The 17,632-nt window shown below is 34.7% G+C and overlaps 2 protein-coding genes and 1 long non-coding RNA gene across 3 annotated transcripts; 1 reads left to right on the top strand and 2 right to left on the bottom strand.

Annotated features, from left to right (window-relative positions):
- Positions 1–191: 191 nt before the first annotated feature.
- On the bottom strand, positions 192–14,774 carry LOC132314758 (bZIP transcription factor TGA10-like). The gene is made up of 13 exons (XM_059813580.1): positions 14,626–14,774; positions 14,034–14,279; positions 13,752–13,846; positions 13,078–13,154; positions 12,845–12,970; positions 12,623–12,691; positions 12,265–12,324; positions 12,074–12,151; positions 11,893–11,968; positions 11,504–11,775; positions 10,335–10,577; positions 9,298–9,437; positions 192–234 (listed from the first exon to the last, which is right to left on the bottom strand). Exons 1-13 carry the CDS (start codon positions 14,772–14,774, stop codon positions 192–194), a joined length of 1,674 nt encoding a protein of 557 aa, XP_059669563.1.
- On the bottom strand, positions 876–8,255 carry LOC132313637 (uncharacterized). The gene is made up of 2 exons (XR_009483449.1): positions 7,328–8,255; positions 876–1,934 (listed from the first exon to the last, which is right to left on the bottom strand). It is a non-coding gene; the product is annotated as an uncharacterized LOC132313637 (long non-coding RNA).
- On the top strand, positions 2,504–5,734 carry LOC132313635 (FT-interacting protein 1-like). Its single transcript, XM_059812504.1, has 2 exons — positions 2,504–2,786; positions 3,043–5,734. Exon 2 carries the CDS (start codon positions 3,222–3,224, stop codon positions 5,625–5,627), a length of 2,406 nt encoding a protein of 801 aa, XP_059668487.1. The 5' UTR covers positions 2,504–2,786; positions 3,043–3,221; the 3' UTR covers positions 5,628–5,734.
- Positions 14,775–17,632: the final 2,858 nt, after the last annotated feature.

Here is a 17,632-nt window from a genome sequence, read left to right on the forward strand (position 1 = left end):
TAAGCTACCTGGCATCTACAGTTACTTTTTTACTTGGTGGAAGTTGATATCAAGTTCATAAGCATGTATAAAAAGAGGGTTTAGGACGTAATCAGTAATTGCTTCATAGAAAGGCTTTTTGCGAAAACAATGGCATTTTGTAAACCATTTTCGAAGTGCTATAGCAGACAATTTCTTCTTTTCCTAATTGCTTAAAATTGCAAGCAAATTGTACTTGCTGATATCAAAGTTTGACTGCACAATCCAAGTTTAATGGCCTAGTATGCTCTCATCTTTTCTCAACAGAAAAATTACCGTCTAAGTTATAATATTCTCTTTTCTCGATAGTTTTTCCATCCATCAGCAAACTAAAATTTGATTCAAACCTTTGGCAATTGGCGCTTATCAAAGAGACGTGACTTACTTGATCGTTTGTACAAGTCTTCCCAAAGCACCCTAGGAGTTTTTTTTCCCCTATTTTGGAAGTTGACATTAAATTGATACAATGTCTTTGAAACTCATATATTTCCTAGTTGTTGATAATTTTACAAATTGAGCAAAAGTGTGTTTATTTATTGGCTCCACAATTCAAAACTTCTTGTCATGCTGTAGTTAGTTTTACTAATTGAATACTTCATTCGTGGGATAAAAAGAAAGAAAGGTGGTTCTTCAAAGATTTGTCTAATTTTCCTTGACATTTTACTATCAATTCAAAGAAAGCCTATAGAGCCACTATCAAAAGCAAAATCGCATTAATAGAAAAAAGTTACTTATAATGACTAATGAGAGTGCTTTAACATGAAATAAAGGAATGAGCAGAAAGAGCAGGGGGGCATTATTGGGTGGGTAACACATCAAACCACTGCACATAAGCAAAACATTATAGGGCGGACGTGGATCACAAATCAATGTTGATATTGTATAATATAGTTGTTGATGGTTGCCACAAAGCAATCATGTCAACATGTTTAACTATGAGAATCTAATTTTGGTCGGTTAAACCTTGGGCAATGAATTTTTTATTTTTATTTTTATTTTACAAGAAGCTTTGGTGCAACTCGCATGCAATGCTAAGACTGCATCTTTTCCAGACCCCGCAATGACCTTGTGCACTGGATTTGCCCTTACTCGGCAAGAAGCTCACACATCCTTCATCTTATGCCATGAGTTCATTGGCTCCATTCTGACTCCTACTAACTGAGAATTTGTAATAGAGAGAATACTTCTGGTATGGCCGACTAAAATCAATCATTTTTTTACAAAAACCACCTAATTGAAAAAATTAACAATAGCCGACATTTCTAATTCATGGCACATTTCATCATTACTCACAGTATCCATAGTAAAGATGCTCTACATATACAAAAGAAAATACTTTTTTCAAAACATCAGAGAAAGTAAATGGGATCCATATTTTTTTTTTCAAGATTTCAAAAAGAAACAAACAATATTTCACTCAAAAAAAAGGTCAGTGATGAACAGTTTGAGCGTGACTCGTTTAGATCTCAAATCATGTCGCTTTGATCTGAACTCAACTTAATTTTGGATATAAAGGAGCGCAAACAATCTTCTACTTCACTAATGTAGACTTGTGTGTAGAAGATTGTTCATGTATGTTTACAAACTTGGGGCTCATATATATGCCCTAGTTTTAAGTGCGGCAAAACATACACAGATTTCTGACCTCATCCATTTGCCATCCTAGAGGAAATTGCATTTCTAAAGAAGCATCTCAGAAAGTTCAGTTTTGGTGAAGAAAGCAGTTTTGACATTTGGAAATTTGATTAAAGGAGAGAATAAAGATGGTGCATGAAGATCAAAAGTGTCTTTATAGGCATGGTCACTTACCCTTAAGCTTTCTGTATTTGCTTTTGCTTTTCTTTAAGCACCACTACAGTTTGCTTTAGCATTTAGTAGTTCCTTTTCTATGCCACCTGCTTTCCTTCACAATAGCTCTGCAGATGAACAAAAAATAAATTAAAAAGAAAAAGGCATGTCTAGACCAAGCAAGATCAAGTTATGTAGTTCAAAGGAAATGACTTGAATACCCTAACTTTAAATGCAAAAATCTACAGAAACAGTAAGGACAGAGGAAGGGAAAAGAGGGTTAAAATAAGTTGTAAAATAAATCCATGAAAGAAAGGAACATAAGAAATCAAAACACAATTGATTTAAAAGTCTGGAAGACTATCTTGTTCTCTGAGATAAGGCATCAATCAACTTTTGCCATAATATGGAATGTTAGGAGCTAAACCACTTGTTTTTTTCTTCTATATTTTCAGGAAAAATACTAAAGGTTGCCTTTTGAGATAATGCGTTTAAACAACGCAAATGACTTTATTCCTGCTATTCCTACTGAAAATAAGTCTTCGAGAACTCTCTTGAGAACAGTTTCCATACTCTAACAAAAACTATTCTCAAAAAACTGAAGCAAAGATAATTGAACCAAATGGACCCACATGTTTCTTTCTGAAAAACTTAACCATTTTTTTTTTTTTTTTTTTCCCATCTGTTTAACATATATGTCACAGTAAGAGTCTCAGGTTTCTCTGGTGTAAACTGGTGGTGGTGGAAGTCCACAATCAACTGCCTTGACACAAAGAAGGATCATCTAGCCTCTTTGAAGAAGACAACTCCGAAAACCAGATATCAAAACTCTTAACTGCACACAGCTACTTCAACCCCATTTGGAATGAGAAGCCCCTCTTCAACCTTGACAAGCCCAAGAGTCTAGAAAACTTTGACATCAAAAAATCTGTGTCTACAACGAGAAAAGATCATTTCCAGGCTGCAGCTTTCTTTAAAAGGTAAGAATTCACAGCTCAAATAGACTACTCAAGAAAAGAAGATAAAGCTTATTAACAAATTCAACTAGAAAATATATATATATATATATATATATATATATATATATATATATTTCCATCTTTTTTCACTTGCATATGTCAAAAGTAGTAATATTGGCTCGACAGTTCTATATCTCACCAAAGTGCAAGCACAAATTTTTTCCATCTTCTACGTGGCCCCTTATAGTTTCTGATGAAATAAATGTTCCTCCAACAGATATACTTGGCTGTTTTTTCAACACTGCTGCATGAGCTTTAGCTGATACTTCAACTGCTAAAGCCCCTACGTCTGAGACCTATTGCTCCTGCAGTAGCTGAAGACATATATTCAAACAGCAAGTTTGACAAATTTCAGTGAAGAGAAGGAAAAAAAAAGGGCCAGAAGTGCATTTAATCATGCACCCAATGAATCAGCAAGGACATGCTAATCCCCAAGACGAGTATAAATTAAAAGACACCAAGCCCCAGCTCGGGGAGCGCTGGCCACATGGAGGAGGAATACGTGGCGTAGGCGGATGGATTACCAGCGAAAGAGTTTCAAGCACTTATGATCTTGTGGAACAGATGTATTATGTATATGTTCGAGTTGTGAAAGCCAAAGATCTTCCACCACACCATCTAAGTGGAAGCTGTGACCCATATGTAAAAGTGAAACTCGGGAATTATAAAGGAGAAACACAGCACTTTGAGAAGAAAACAAACCCCGAGTGGAACCAGGTGTTCGCATTCTCAAAAGAGAAGATTCAGTCCTCAGTTGTTGAGGTTTTTGTCAGAGATAGAGCAGTGGTGACAAGAGATAACTATATAGGGAAGGTGGTCTTCGACATGAATGAAGTGCCAACCAGGGTTCCACCAGACAGCCCTTTGGCTCCTCAGTGGTATAGACTAGAGCACCGCCAGGGGGATCAGAGTAAGGTGAAAGGAGAGATTATGCTTGCAGTATGGATAGGAACGCAAGCTGATGAAGCTTTTCCAGAATCATGGCACTCGGATGCAACTTCAGTCGAAGGAGAAGGTGTGTTCAGTGTCAGATCAAAAGTTTATGTTTCACCAAAACTGTGGTATCTCAGAGTTAATGTGATTGAAGCTCAGGATGTCGAATCACATGACAAAAGCCAACCCCCACAGGTTTTCATAAAGGCTCAAGTTGGAAACCAGATACTTAAGACCAAGACGTGTCCAACTCGAACCACTAACCCATTCTGGAATGAAGATCTAATATTTGTAGCAGCTGAACCTTTTGAGGAACAATTGGTGCTTCTAGTTGAAAATAAATTGAGCGCTTCTAAAGATGAAATTGTTGGGAGAGCAACTTTGCCACTGCACCTCTTTGAGAGACGACTGGATCACCGGCCAGTTCATTCTCGCTGGTTCAATCTTGAAAAATTTGGGTTTGGTGCTCTGGAGGCAGATAAGAGGAAGGAACATAAATTTTCGACCAGGATTCATCTTAGAGTGTGTCTTGAGGGTGCTTACCATGTACTGGATGAATCAACCATGTACATAAGTGACCAACGGCCCACAGCTCGGCAGTTATGGAAGCAGCCAATTGGAATCCTTGAAGTGGGTATCCTAAGTGCACAAGGGCTTCTCCCAATGAAGACAAAGGATGGCCGAGGAAACACATGTGCTTATTGTGTGGCTAAGTATGGACAGAAGTGGGTAAGAACCAGAACCATAGTTGAAAGCTTCAGTCCAAAATGGAACGAGCAATACACTTGGGAAGTTTATGACCCTTGTACAGTGATCACATTGGGAGTTTTTGACAACTGCCACTTGGGATGGAAGGACAAAGCAGCCGCTGGCGGTGGAGCTGGAAGGGACTCAATAATCGGAAAGGTAAGAATCCGGCTATCAAGTCTGGAGACTGATCGAATTTATACACACTCTTACCCACTTCTTGTTCTGCAACCATCTGGACTGAAGAAGATGGGTGAGCTTCAACTAGCCTTTAGATTTACTTGCTTGTCTATGGCGCACATGATATATCTCTATGGCTACCCCTTACTGCCGAAAATGCATTATCTGCATCCTTTTACTGTAAACCAATTAGATAGTTTAAGGTATCAGGCAATGAACATTGTAGCAGTGAGGCTAGGCCGAGCTGAGCCACCACTAAGGAAAGAGGTGGTGGAGTATATGTTGGATGTGGATTCCCATATGTGGAGCATGAGAAGAAGCAAAGCTAACTTTTTTAGAATTGTTTCACTCTTTTCTGGCCTAATCTCTATGAGCAGGTGGCTTGGTGAAGTTTGTCACTGGAAAAACCCAATGACTTCAATTCTATTTCATGTCCTTTTCGTCATATTGATCTGCTATCCCGAACTGATACTCCCAACCATCTTCCTCTACATGTTTCTTATTGGGATATGGAACTATCGGTTCCGGCCAAGGCATCCTCCTCACATGGATCCGAAACTTTCATGGGCAGAAGCAGTTCACTCAGATGAACTAGATGAAGAGTTTGACACATTCCCTACATCTAAACCACAAAATGTAGTGCAAATGAGATATGACAGACTTCGAAGTGTGGCAGGAAGAATTCAAACCGTGGTTGGAGACATGGCAACACAGGGGGAAAGATTTCAGGCTCTGCTTAGCTGGAGAGACCCCAGAGCAACCAGCCTCTTCATAGTTTTCTGCCTTGTTATGGCAGTGGTGCTTTATGTGACACCCTTTAGAATGGTGGCTATGGTTGCAGGCTTATATTTACTTAGGCATCCAAAGTTCAGAAGCAAGATGCCTTCAGTTCCAAGCAATTTCTTCAGGAGATTGCCGGCTCGAGCTGATAGCATGCTCTGAATGGAGGATACTTAACAAGTGTGTTCTGAACATTATGATATCAATTCTATTTCTGTATCTTTAAACCTTTAGTTCTAAAAAATTGACACGGCTTTTCTGTTCTTCTACATCCTAATTTATATTTAATTGAAATATAAATGACTATAGAACATAAGCAAGAATCAGACTCCGAGACTGAAGCTTCCTACAGTGAAGTTCATGCCACAAATTTCTACCAAGCGTCTTTCTCTTCAATCACCATAACATCCAAAGACCCACTACTAGCTAATCCAAGGCAAACTCAAGATACACATCATTGCAAAAAAAAAAAAGCTTTTAGTCATAACTATGCTACCACTACATAAACCAATAGGACTACAGGTAGACAGTGACAGTAAAGCCCCAAAACAATTAGACAAATGGATATGAGCATAAGGCGCTATGATAATACAGGAAAGCGAAAGGCGATCGTGAGAGAAGAAAGAAAAGAATTCTCCCTAGCTTACAATTTAGTAAAGAGAATAAATATGCCTTATATTAAGTCATTTATGTATCCTCCCTAGAAAGGCTTTATTGACTCGAAGCTTTATTGTGAAAGAAACTTTGTTGAATTGAGTTAAGTAACCTCCAAAATCAGATGAGAAGCATTGCTGAACAAGACAAACCAATTCTTTTATCATTCTTCTCCTTCTATTTAGGAGTAAAAGGTAGAAGGCATTCATTCAAATTCAGAGTATATGACTCAAACTCAACGAAAGAGGACAGAAAATAAAAGATACTGCTGTAAGAATAACATCTATGAGCACAACACTGACCGAATTCCTGTGACAATATTATTCTCCAAGGTGCAAAAAAAATCGCAGTCCGGGTTCTGGAAGTGAGTAAAATCAAACAATGACAGACTGGAAAATAAAAAAGAAGGATTGGATGCTGAATGAAAACGAAGGAGCATGATCATTAGAACGAGGACGTCCAAAACCCGAGTAAGAGGCAAATAAAACTATATGAGAAGAATTTAGCATAAAAAAATGTGTGCAGCTAAAAAAAAAAAAACACACCCTTTTGTTTCACTTTTAAACACACAACACACACAAAGAGGGATTATACAGAAATACATGGATAGATAGATAGGTAAATAGGCGGATGGTGACAGCTTCTTTACTCTAGATTAATAAACAACATATTTACAATGACTCCTAAGTATTGCCTGCAGGCACTAAGTAAAAGACTTGATGAATAAAGGCTTTCAACAGTTTCATCATTCCTAAACTCTAAGAAGTCTCAACCTTCGTAAATGTTAATTAGCAAAAAAGAAAATTGAAATGAACAAGAAGTTGTAATCCCATCACTGATGTTCTTTGTTGACTCTCAACTAAATCAACTGGTAATTATATAATACTCGTTAAGGGCAACGTGGTAAATTTACACCCACTCTTAATAACCAAAATGTCTAGGCAAAGGCCAGTGTAATTTCTGAATCAACAGAGGAGGCCATGTAATTATGCTGTAAAAAACAGCATTACCAGAGAATTAAAATTTCAGCTCAGAATTATACATGGTTCCGACAATGTGTTTCTACAAGTCCGAGTAATTCAAAATCTAAAATAATAGATAATTTGAAGTAAAAAAGCAACAAACAGAAATGGGCATTTTAGATTTATCCAAATATATATATATATATATATATATATATATCAAACAACAAACCGAAACAAACTCACCGGTGATCGGAAGCAACCCAGATGGAAGTTGTTCCAGAAAACAACTATCTTCCCCTTAAACTTGCAATCAATATATTCAAAACAGTTTCTTTCAGGTGTACTCTTTTTGCCAAATCGATTACCCAAAGACCACACTTGTGCTATCTTTACAACTTTCCGACGCTCTGATTCGAACCTGGGCTTTTCTTGCCTTCGTCGCCATTGATCACAAGAGGTTTGTAGCTAGCTATCTTTGTGCTCATTACAGTATGAAGATTTAATTTTAATATAAGGAAAACTTCCAAGGCTGCATTTACTATTTAGACCCTCAAATTACATTTATATGAGAAATCATTATTGGACTAAAACCAAAAAATTAATTGCACAAAACCTCCATGAACTAAAAATTAATTGCACAAAATCATTATTGACTCAAAGTTTTTTTTTTTTTTTCAAGAAACAGACACACCAGTTTTTTTTTACTTGTGTAAACTTAAATCTCAACAACCAAGAGTTTTGTGGCCTAATAATACCTTCTCTACCTTTCAAAATGAATGGTGATAATTTAAGTCTCTGACAAAGTAAAGTGAATGTGTGTGAATTTCTTGCCACCAACTATCAAAAAAAAAAACCAAAAAAAAAAAAAAACTTAAATCTCAACCTTTTAATTAAAAAAGTAAAAAAATTTCTCTAGGGACCCTTATTTTATAAAATATTTTTTTAAGAAAATAAGTCTCCTAAATCTTTAAATGTATGCAAATAGGACCAATAGGCTCAACGTCACTAAATGGATTGTTACTTTTATTTTTTTTTCCCCCTCACTTGTATAAAATTCCCTTTTTGAATTTTAATAAAGAATAATATTGACAACGCGCAAAAACTCTTCGAATTTGATTTGGCTAAGTTAGTCAAACTTAAAAAAGAAAAAATCTCCTCTTACATGTGTGTGTGTGTATATATATATATATAGTTTTCTCTTTTCCCTCACAAAAAAATAAAATAAATAAAAAACTCTCTAAATTGAATATATAAAATGTTTCTCCTCAAGTTGTAAAATTATTCTATATCCCTATTTTTTCTCTAAAAGACAAATATATTTTGTAGAACTTTAATAGGATGAATAAATTATAGATTAAAAATTCCTTAATATAAGTTTTAAAACAATTTTGGAAGTTTTATGCCATTAATTCCAAAAAGTTAAAATAGGGCCATTTATTTTTTTTAATTAAGTCACAAATCAAAACAAAAGTTTAAACTCAAGTTTCATTATACCAAATTGGTCAACAACCTTATGTAGACATCTCAGTTTTTTTCTATGTTTGATTTACATTGGTCATGTTGCCTTAACTAGCAATAGTGGCTACTTTATAATGGGTTGGGCTTTTGTCATTGTTTTTAAATATTTTATGTAGGCTCATCTTGGGCTTGTCCCTATTTGGCGTTGTACTGTTCTTAATTATTATTAATACAATTAACTTTACTGTTTTTAAAAAATAGATGTTAGTGTCAAACGCAAGATCATTACGATGATAAGAGAAAAATAAAGAGATTATTAAATCAGCGTAAGTGTCATTATTTCTGATTATTGCAATGTATATCATGATCGATCAAATTTTTTTTTTTATCCAATGTAAAAGTTAGTAAGCATGCATCAAATGTCATCTAAATGTCGACGCCACACAGTAACACAAATGCCTGATGGACAATTCAATTTCTGACACGGTTTCATTGCTGGGCTATAAACCCGACACATTTTATGTCTTTTTCTCTTACTAAAATACAAACAACGAAATAAACATACAAACCTCAAAATTAACCACCACCTCCTTCTTCCATGTCGTTCTTCTTTGCCCTCACCTCTATTTCAATGTTAGATCTTAGTACCATATATGTCTATGTCCAACAACAACATATGACAGAGATAGTTAGTTTTACAGCTATATAACCTAAACTATTTATTGTATTGGGTTTTTCTAAAAAATTATTCTTGCCGGGGCCGTGCTAACCAGAGAGAACTGAGAGCTCGGAGGCGATGGAAGTATTCAGCAATGGCCAGAAAATACCTCGCCGTTTGACGAATAGTCAGAATTTGATCGAGCCGATGAAACATTTGCTGCCTCAGATTATCAGCCTGTAAGTTTTTTTTTTTTCAATAAAAGAAATTAAATAATTTAAATATATAGTACGAATCATGCATATTGTAAAATGGGCTAAATAATGTAAATAAGATTTAGATCAAAATAAATCAATATCACTTCACTTAACCCACATCTGGTTACTTGGTTGGGAAAAGAATATTCAAAGAGTGATTGGTATAATACTCTTTCATCTTGGAAGTTGTTGGCTACATATGAATGTCTAATTATTCTCTAAACATTTACAAGTCTATAAAACTCTTTAATTTTATAGAATTTTGTTTGCTTTTTATAAAATATCTACAATATCTTCAACATTTTAAAAAATTTCAAACTCTTTCTGCGAAACTTCAATATTCGCCTATTCAAGAACCATTTTTTTTTTTTTTTTTTTTTTTTTTTTACGATTTCGAAAGGTAGGCAAGATCAGACCTTCACGCCAAGAAGCAGGTGGTTACGTACGGGAGTAGAAAACAATCATTAACACGCGCGTGTTATTTGCGTTGTAGGTGAGACGGGTGAGTATGTCATTCATTGGAGATTAGTGTTATGTGTGCTCTTAGATCAAAATAAACGTAAGGGATGGAACTGTGACCAAAATCATCAACAGTCAACTGTGACACTAGCTAGGACTTCTAATACTGTAAAGCTTTTTTCAAAGAAAATATACTGTATTATTTAATCATGTCACCCTATGAGCTGGAGGAGTAGGTGATCAATGAGAGCAGGTATGAGCAGATTCCTATTCTATAATGAAGCCACGTGGAAGATACCAAAATTACATGCATACATACTTGTTAAATACATTTTTAATATTAAGGACTCTCAATAAAAATAAAAACCATATCATTAATTCCAACAAAAAAAAAAAAAAGGAACAAAAAATGACGCACCTGTCTTACAAAACCTTGGAGGGTGGTGAGCTTTTTAATGGCCAATGCCATCTGGCCCATGTAGCTGGACATGTTAGGAGGGCATGAGCTTAGTGCATCAGAAACAATGGTGTCTGAGAGAGACTGATTCAGAGCTTCAAGCCCTTGAGACAGTGCTTCTTCACCCTCTTGTGTTGACTGTTGTAGCTCACAAATCAACAATACCTGTTGCTCCGTCAATGGCTCTATTTGATTCAGAATTATCTAACAAACAAACACACACATACAATATTAACATTTATTCTAATATACGAACAAAACTATATATTCAACATTAATTATATAGTCAAAGGAGACATACATAACTTGTAAGCCCACACACAAAGAGTAAAATGTTAGAACTTGGTTTCGAATGTATGTGCAAGTAATTAAACCTAAAAATTAGGTTTATATACAGTATACTCTCCCAACACTCTTGATTTCTGGATACAAAATTTTTTACAAATATATAACTTATAATTATACATTCATGTGCACAAACACACACACATAGATATGTCCATGCATATATACATATATATACATAAATTGTATGCATACGTAGACTTTCCAAATCAACTTGGTTATTATTTACCTTAAAAGTTGTAGATGGTTGGTTTATTCATTTACTACAAACCAAATGGAATAGATGAGCATGAGAACAAGAGTTGTGTTTCAATCAATGTGAGAGAGATAGAAGCCGTGCAAGCAAGAATTCTCTCTCTCAAAAATTTGTAGAACTAACAGACATGGCTTTATGGCTCAGTGTGGAATAATACCTAACTCAATATCTATAATAGAAACCTTCACGATATATTTCGTCATTCCACTCATTGATGTTCATTATGTGATATGCACACACACACACACACACACTAGTGCACCATGCAATTAACTGTCTCACACACACACAACCCTCGTGCAAGACCTCATCATATCACTGCACATCTCATCAAAATTATCCTTTTCTTCCTTAACCATATTGCATAAAGCTCATCTTTTATGACTACATTGACTAGCTAGTGCTTAGCTAGTTATTTGTACCTAATCTATATATATTGCTGTACCTAATCTCAATGTGTTGAAAGAATACGTACTATATCATTACCATAACTAATTAACTACATATATGGTTTTGGATACGTACGTACCTTGATGAGGTTGGACGGCCGGAATCCTCCAATCCACAGGAAGCATCTCTCCGCCGGAGTCATCCACATGCCAGAAACAAGATGAAATGCGTCAGATTTGGCCACCATGCCTTTCAGATTCATCAACTCATTATAGTGTGCTAAGCAATTGTCCACAAACAGCCGAAGCTCGTTTTCTGGTAAATGCTCTTGAACCGCGGCTCGGAGCTCACACATGATACGATGGTGTTCCTCAATCCATCTTGCATACTCCATATCGAATACTGCAGCCTCTACACAAATTGGGTGTAGCCATGCATGAAACACAGATATCACATTATGCATATACGAATATATATACACACACACACATACACATATAGTTAGCCTTGGAATATATAGCTTCATACCTGAGCTTATGTTGTTAATAACAGTAGGAAGACCTTGTTCTTCTCCTACAAGAGCACCTCCACCAAAAAACATACCCTAAAGAAAACTTCATTAGATTTTTAATAAAAATAAAGGTGTTTTATATTAAATTTGAACACTTTATCAAGACAATTCTATAGATGATCGAGCTTAATTAATTACTTGAGCTCTAGCCCTTTGTAGTTCTTGTTCTAGTTGACTCAGCTTGATCCTACTTGATTCTAGCTGCTGAACATAAGCCTGCAATAGAAACACGTACACAAGGTAATGAAATTATAGAATAATCATATAAATACATACACTTAATATAGTATGCTACTATGCTTGCTTGTACAGTAAGATTAATAACTAACCTTTTTTCTAAGCCTGCTTTTCCTAGCTGCTTCTCTATTCTGAGCAAGTCTCCTCAATATCTGCTCATAAATCCATATATATCAAAATTAATCATATATATATATATGTATGTATGTATATGGTAAAGAATGAGGGTTGTGATTAAAACACACAACGTCCACCGATGTACAACATTAGGATGTCTAGCAGACGATGTCAATTCCTCCTCCTGCTATTGTGCTACACGGCATCCGTGGATGACATGACCTTGCATGTGTGCGCCATTTTGGACACCAAAATTGGAAAGAGGGGATCCAAGTCCTCGATCTATATATACACTAACATACAACCATATACATAGGTCAAATATATATGCACCTTAGGGTCTGGTGTTTTGGGTCCTTCCTGCTCTGAATTGGATGTTGGACCCCTGCGGTTTCCTTCGCGCTGCACAGGCAACAACAATCAGATCATCAAACACTTGATAAAACGAAAACAAAATAGAATTGTTATATTTACATATGTGCTATTGATTTGTATTATATTTATATACTACTACTGATATGTATGTAAGTGTTATATTATTACATTAATTATTACCTTGAGAGCTTTTGCTACTGGTTCAGAAGCAGAGGCAATATTGGTTTTTGGATTTGACAACTCCATGGACGGTTCAGATGGTCTCTTTGAACCGCTGGTTGGAGGAGAAACTAATCCAACACTTGTCTACCAAATACAAAACAACCCCATTTACAACAATGATATAAAAATTTTATCAACTCACAACCAAATGAAAACTCATAATGACAATATATATATATATATATATATACCTTGATTGATGATGGCTCAACGTGCATAGGCTCAGAAGGAAAAATGTTGAGAGTTGGAGGCCTCATCCCAGAATTCTCTGCGCATAGGAATTCACACAAAGCATTATTTCGTGGAGAGAAACACTAAGAGGTGATGAGAAAGATATCATCATCATCCTTCTCTTATATATATATATATATATATATATATATATATATATATATATATATATATGTATATATATATTAACTACTAAAAGAGTCATTGAAACGGTCATGCATTAATTTGTTCCTGCAACCAAAAAGGAAAAGGAAGAACCAGCAAGAAAAAAGCTGAAACGAACCCATCCTTATTTCGTACACTTTTCAGTACAATCAAAATTCCCGAGAGCAAAATAATATGATCACAGGTTTGTTAGATGTCATATTTCAAACTCCAAAATGATAAGAAACACTAAAAATTAAAAGAATAGAAAAACAATCTTCTCGTCTGCAAGGATTCGATCAAAGTAATTTACTATAATCAGATTTTAATCCGTTGAACATATATATTAGAATATCAACAAAATAAAGATAAATCAAAAAACAAAACACCTTTTATTTTCTAAGTAGAGAAAAATTAAACAAGATATATATATATCTGTATTTATGTATATATAGAGAGAGAGAGGGAGAGGGAGAAGAAATCAGCTCACGTCTTTGCTCTTGGACAGTGGAGTGGTCGACCTGTCCATCAAGATATAAAAAAAGCGCCTGATCTAATTCGTCGTAAGCTCCCGTATCTTTGCTTCTGCTCACCCACCCCCCCACACACACACACAAAACACCCAAAAAAGGCAAAAAGAAAATCAAATACAAGCAAAATAAGTGAATTGGACAATAAAAAACATGTCTAGGAGAAAATCTAAGGTAAAAGGAGATATGAGGTTAATTTTGTGGGTTTGCTTTATATATTAATTCGGTATGTAGAATATTACATGAAGTCACCAGGATTAATAGTTGATGATGATGTTGAAGATGATTGCATTATTCCGTAAGAAATTTGATGATATTGGTGATGATGAGGATGAGGATGGTTCTGGTTTTGCTCTAATTCCTGTTGTTGATGGTGATGATGTTGGTCTAGTAGTAATTGGGTTTGGTGGTCGGCAACTTTATGGATATCCATGAAAATAGTCACAGCAACAAGCTTGCCTTCTTGCTTTGCTTCTTCAAACACAGCTCTTCAAAACTCCATTAATGGTGAAACTGAATATTTATAATGCTATATATTTTTGTAATAAAGATCTTCATCATAAATGCAGAAATGGGTGTAGAGGAGAGTCGGTTATAATTGAAGAGAGAGGTTTTAAAGTGGGATAGAAAGAAGGTGAGAAGAGGGAGGTGAGAGACTGAAATTGAATGCAAAAGAGGGAAAAGACAAAGCTTTTTCAAGCTCTCATCTTTCTCTTTCAAAGAACCAGACGACTTTGTCTAAACCAAATTTTCAGATAAAGCGGTCTCCAGCTATCCTCTTGTTGCCTCTAGGGACACTCTCTCTCTTATGTTTTCTCTCACTAAACTCTGTACTCTCCCTCCCTCTCTCTCTTTCTCACTCTAAAACCGTTCCACTCGGCAGAAGCACCGAAGACCTGGAAGAAACCGCTTGCTAAAATGACTAAAATATTATTCGAGTGTCCATGGAAACCGCCTATGGCTTTCTTGTGAGACAATCCCATTCACTTGATTGAAATGACTGTAAAGCCCTTATCATTATCAAACAATTATTATTATTATTATTATTATTATTATTATTTGGGAAGTACTAGTGATATTTTTATAAATGTAACTTTGAATTTCAATACCAACAGTTTGTAGTTTAATGCTACTTTTTCATCCTTTCAAATAGAAGATTTAGTGTTTAAATATTTATAGAGACAAAATAGATATATGAATATTTCTTGCCAATTCAAGCCCAAAAATGGCAAAAAAATAAACTTTTGAATTTACACACAGTTTGAACTAAAAGGAAACAAGTTATTTTCAAACCATTTGAGTTCCGCCTACTCAATTTAAAATATATAAATACACAAGTTTACAACTCAAGCTAAATTTCAAGGTCAAGTTGGATTAAGTTATCTATTAACAAATGAAGCTAACACAAACAGTGGAAAGCTCCCACAAGTTACATGAAAAAAAAAAAAAGCAAAAACAAAAAAAAGAGAGTAGTGATACTCACAATTCAAACTTGTAGTGAATTGTGTAATCGAATAATTTTTAATTAGTTATTTATACCAAATACAATTAAGTAAAGGCTCCACTTCCTTATCTGTTTCATAATTAACCAATTAAAAGAGTAAGTCTAATAATTCACTGCAACTATTTGGTGCAAGACACCGAACACTTCTAGTGAATTGTGCAACCGAATAATTTTTAATTAATTATTTATACCAAATATAATTAAGTGAGGGCTCTATTTCTTTATCTGTTTCATAATTGATCAATTAAAAAAGTAGGTGCTCATAAGTCACTGAAATTATTTTTGTGCCACAATCATTTTTCGAAAAAAAAGAAAAGAAAATGATGCTATGAATTCAAGCTAAACAAAAGTAATTAAACTTAAACAAAATGCAAATGGAGGAGTTGCAAATCTCATATATTGGACATGCAAACCAAGACCACATGAGATCGAGAATTTAGGAACAAAATTGTATATAATCTTACAACATATATACGCTGGCGTACCTATAACCTATGAATGAATATAGGGTATGTCGAATTAAGGTGGCGTTGACCTAATGTTCATTGAAAAATTGATGAATTTGTTAAGCAAATTAAATGAAAATGTACACATGTTTGACTTCGCTACAGTCAACCCATATAAAATTTGACACGCCTAGAGTTTTTTTTTTTCGGAAGTTGACACGTCTAGAGTTCACCATTAAGTAATGAACCATGGGAGCATCTAGCTTTTGCACCGGATCTTCAGGGGCTTTGAAGAATTATTAGGGGCAGCTGTGAACCAAGGGGAGAAGGTTAGATCGTTGACTAAAAGGACACGTGTCAGACCACAGTCCTATAAGCATTGGAGGAGTTTAGATCGTTCGGGACGGTTAATGCAAATACATGAAGGATCATACAGCTAAGAGCTTAGGATCACCAAGTCTATTCAAAGGTAGGGTCCAAGATCAGCACCGTATTTCCCGCGATTTTTTCAATCTCAGTTCTTCAACTACTCCTATAAGGATTGTCAGCTAACTACAAAGAAAAGGATACAAAACTATTTAACACAAATATCGATTATGGGAATGGATTTCTCTAGTTACTACGTAGTTACTCAAGTACTCATACTCCGTATAATTTTATTTACTTGTCTTGCATAATTAGTTGGTTAAGAGTATTGTTTCTTATTTGGACATTCTTTGTCAAATAAGTTTTTAATTATATTTAAATTATTTGTACAGAAAGATCGAGGAGAAAAATGAACATAAAAATCTCTATATTTTATGAAAGTAAGATCTTAGTTATATATATATATATATATATATTCTTGGTGAACCCCACTTCATGCAACATCCCTCCCTCCAGAGAGAAGGACCTTTTTGTGAATAAAAATAAAAGACAAACATATCATTTGGATTAGGTGTATCAGAACACAACCATATGATTTAGGTCTTATTATATGAGGCAAATTATCCAACTAAGATTCAAACCAAACTACTCCTATTGGCTGATTCGTATTTTTCAACCAGAGAACGACAATAGACACCAAGCAAAACCCTAGCTAATTACATTTTAGACATGTGCCGTGATTTACTCTGCTTTTGTAAAACAAATTTTAACGTGTCCACAATTGTCATTTTCCTTCTACTTTAATGCTAGTAGCCCGATAATCATTTTTATATATCAAGGGTCGGTAAAAATATTAAAAATTATTTAACTTTTATTTGTTATTTACTTATTTTCAGCTTGACTGAAGTGACTGTTTACCAACATAACCAGCAGATTCAATGTACCAGAATTCTTTGCTTTGAAATATATGCTTATATATATATATATGCTCAGTAGTTTGTACCATCCTTTGAATGCAAGCCACCACTATTATTATTACAGTATTATTATTGTTATTTTATTTTTATTTTTTGTTGTTGACTATCTATATATACAATTGAGCATTTTTTTTGTTGTTGACTATTTATATAATTGAGCATTTGGTCAACCATGGATACACAAAAACACTAGTTGTATAATAGATAATTTCTATCAAGACTTTCTTTAAAGATGTTCTAATTTAAGGAAAGACAATAAACAAGAAACAGTCTTTAATGTAGGGAAATGAACCATTTAATCTGGTGCATGTTTACTTTTGAAATTAAAGTTTTTTTTTTTTTTTTGGAAGGTACCCTTAGAATATTGTTGTTTAACAGTATCATAACCAAAGAGGTATGAGGTAAACACACACACATGCTAGATTGCTGCTAGGCCTCTTTTCGAGTTGTTACAATATGCCCTCCGATCAGCTGATCGTCCCAATAATTTAAGGGCATGCAACCCAGAAATACCTATATAAATTTTGTGTATGGTTTCTTAAGTCCAT

The sequence above is a fragment of the Cornus florida genome, unplaced genomic scaffold, assembly GCF_030987335.1.
Source record: "Cornus florida cultivar Cherokee Brave unplaced genomic scaffold, ASM3098733v1 CherokeeBrave_3.0.0_Hap2_Chr06, whole genome shotgun sequence".
Classification (NCBI taxonomy): Eukaryota; Viridiplantae; Streptophyta; class Magnoliopsida; order Cornales; family Cornaceae; genus Cornus; species Cornus florida.

What these genes read in the sequence shown, in the direction of transcription:
- LOC132313635 (XM_059812504.1), top strand. Translation starts at nt 3,222, where the DNA reads ATGCACCCAATGAATCAGCAAGGACATGCTAATCCCCAAGACGAGTAT.
- LOC132314758 (XM_059813580.1), bottom strand. Translation starts at nt 14,774, where the DNA reads ATGGGATTGTCTCACAAGAAAGCCATAGGCGGTTTCCATGGACACTCG. An exon ending in AAGAGAGAGAGGGAGGGAGA is followed by an intron (nt 14,280 to 14,625) that starts GTACAGAGTTTA and finishes GGAGTTTTGAAG; the next exon opens with AGCTGTGTTTGAAGAAGCAA. An exon ending in TACAAAGGGCTAGAGCTCAA is followed by an intron (nt 11,969 to 12,073) that starts GTAATTAATTAA and finishes AGTTTTCTTTAG; the next exon opens with GGTATGTTTTTTGGTGGAGG.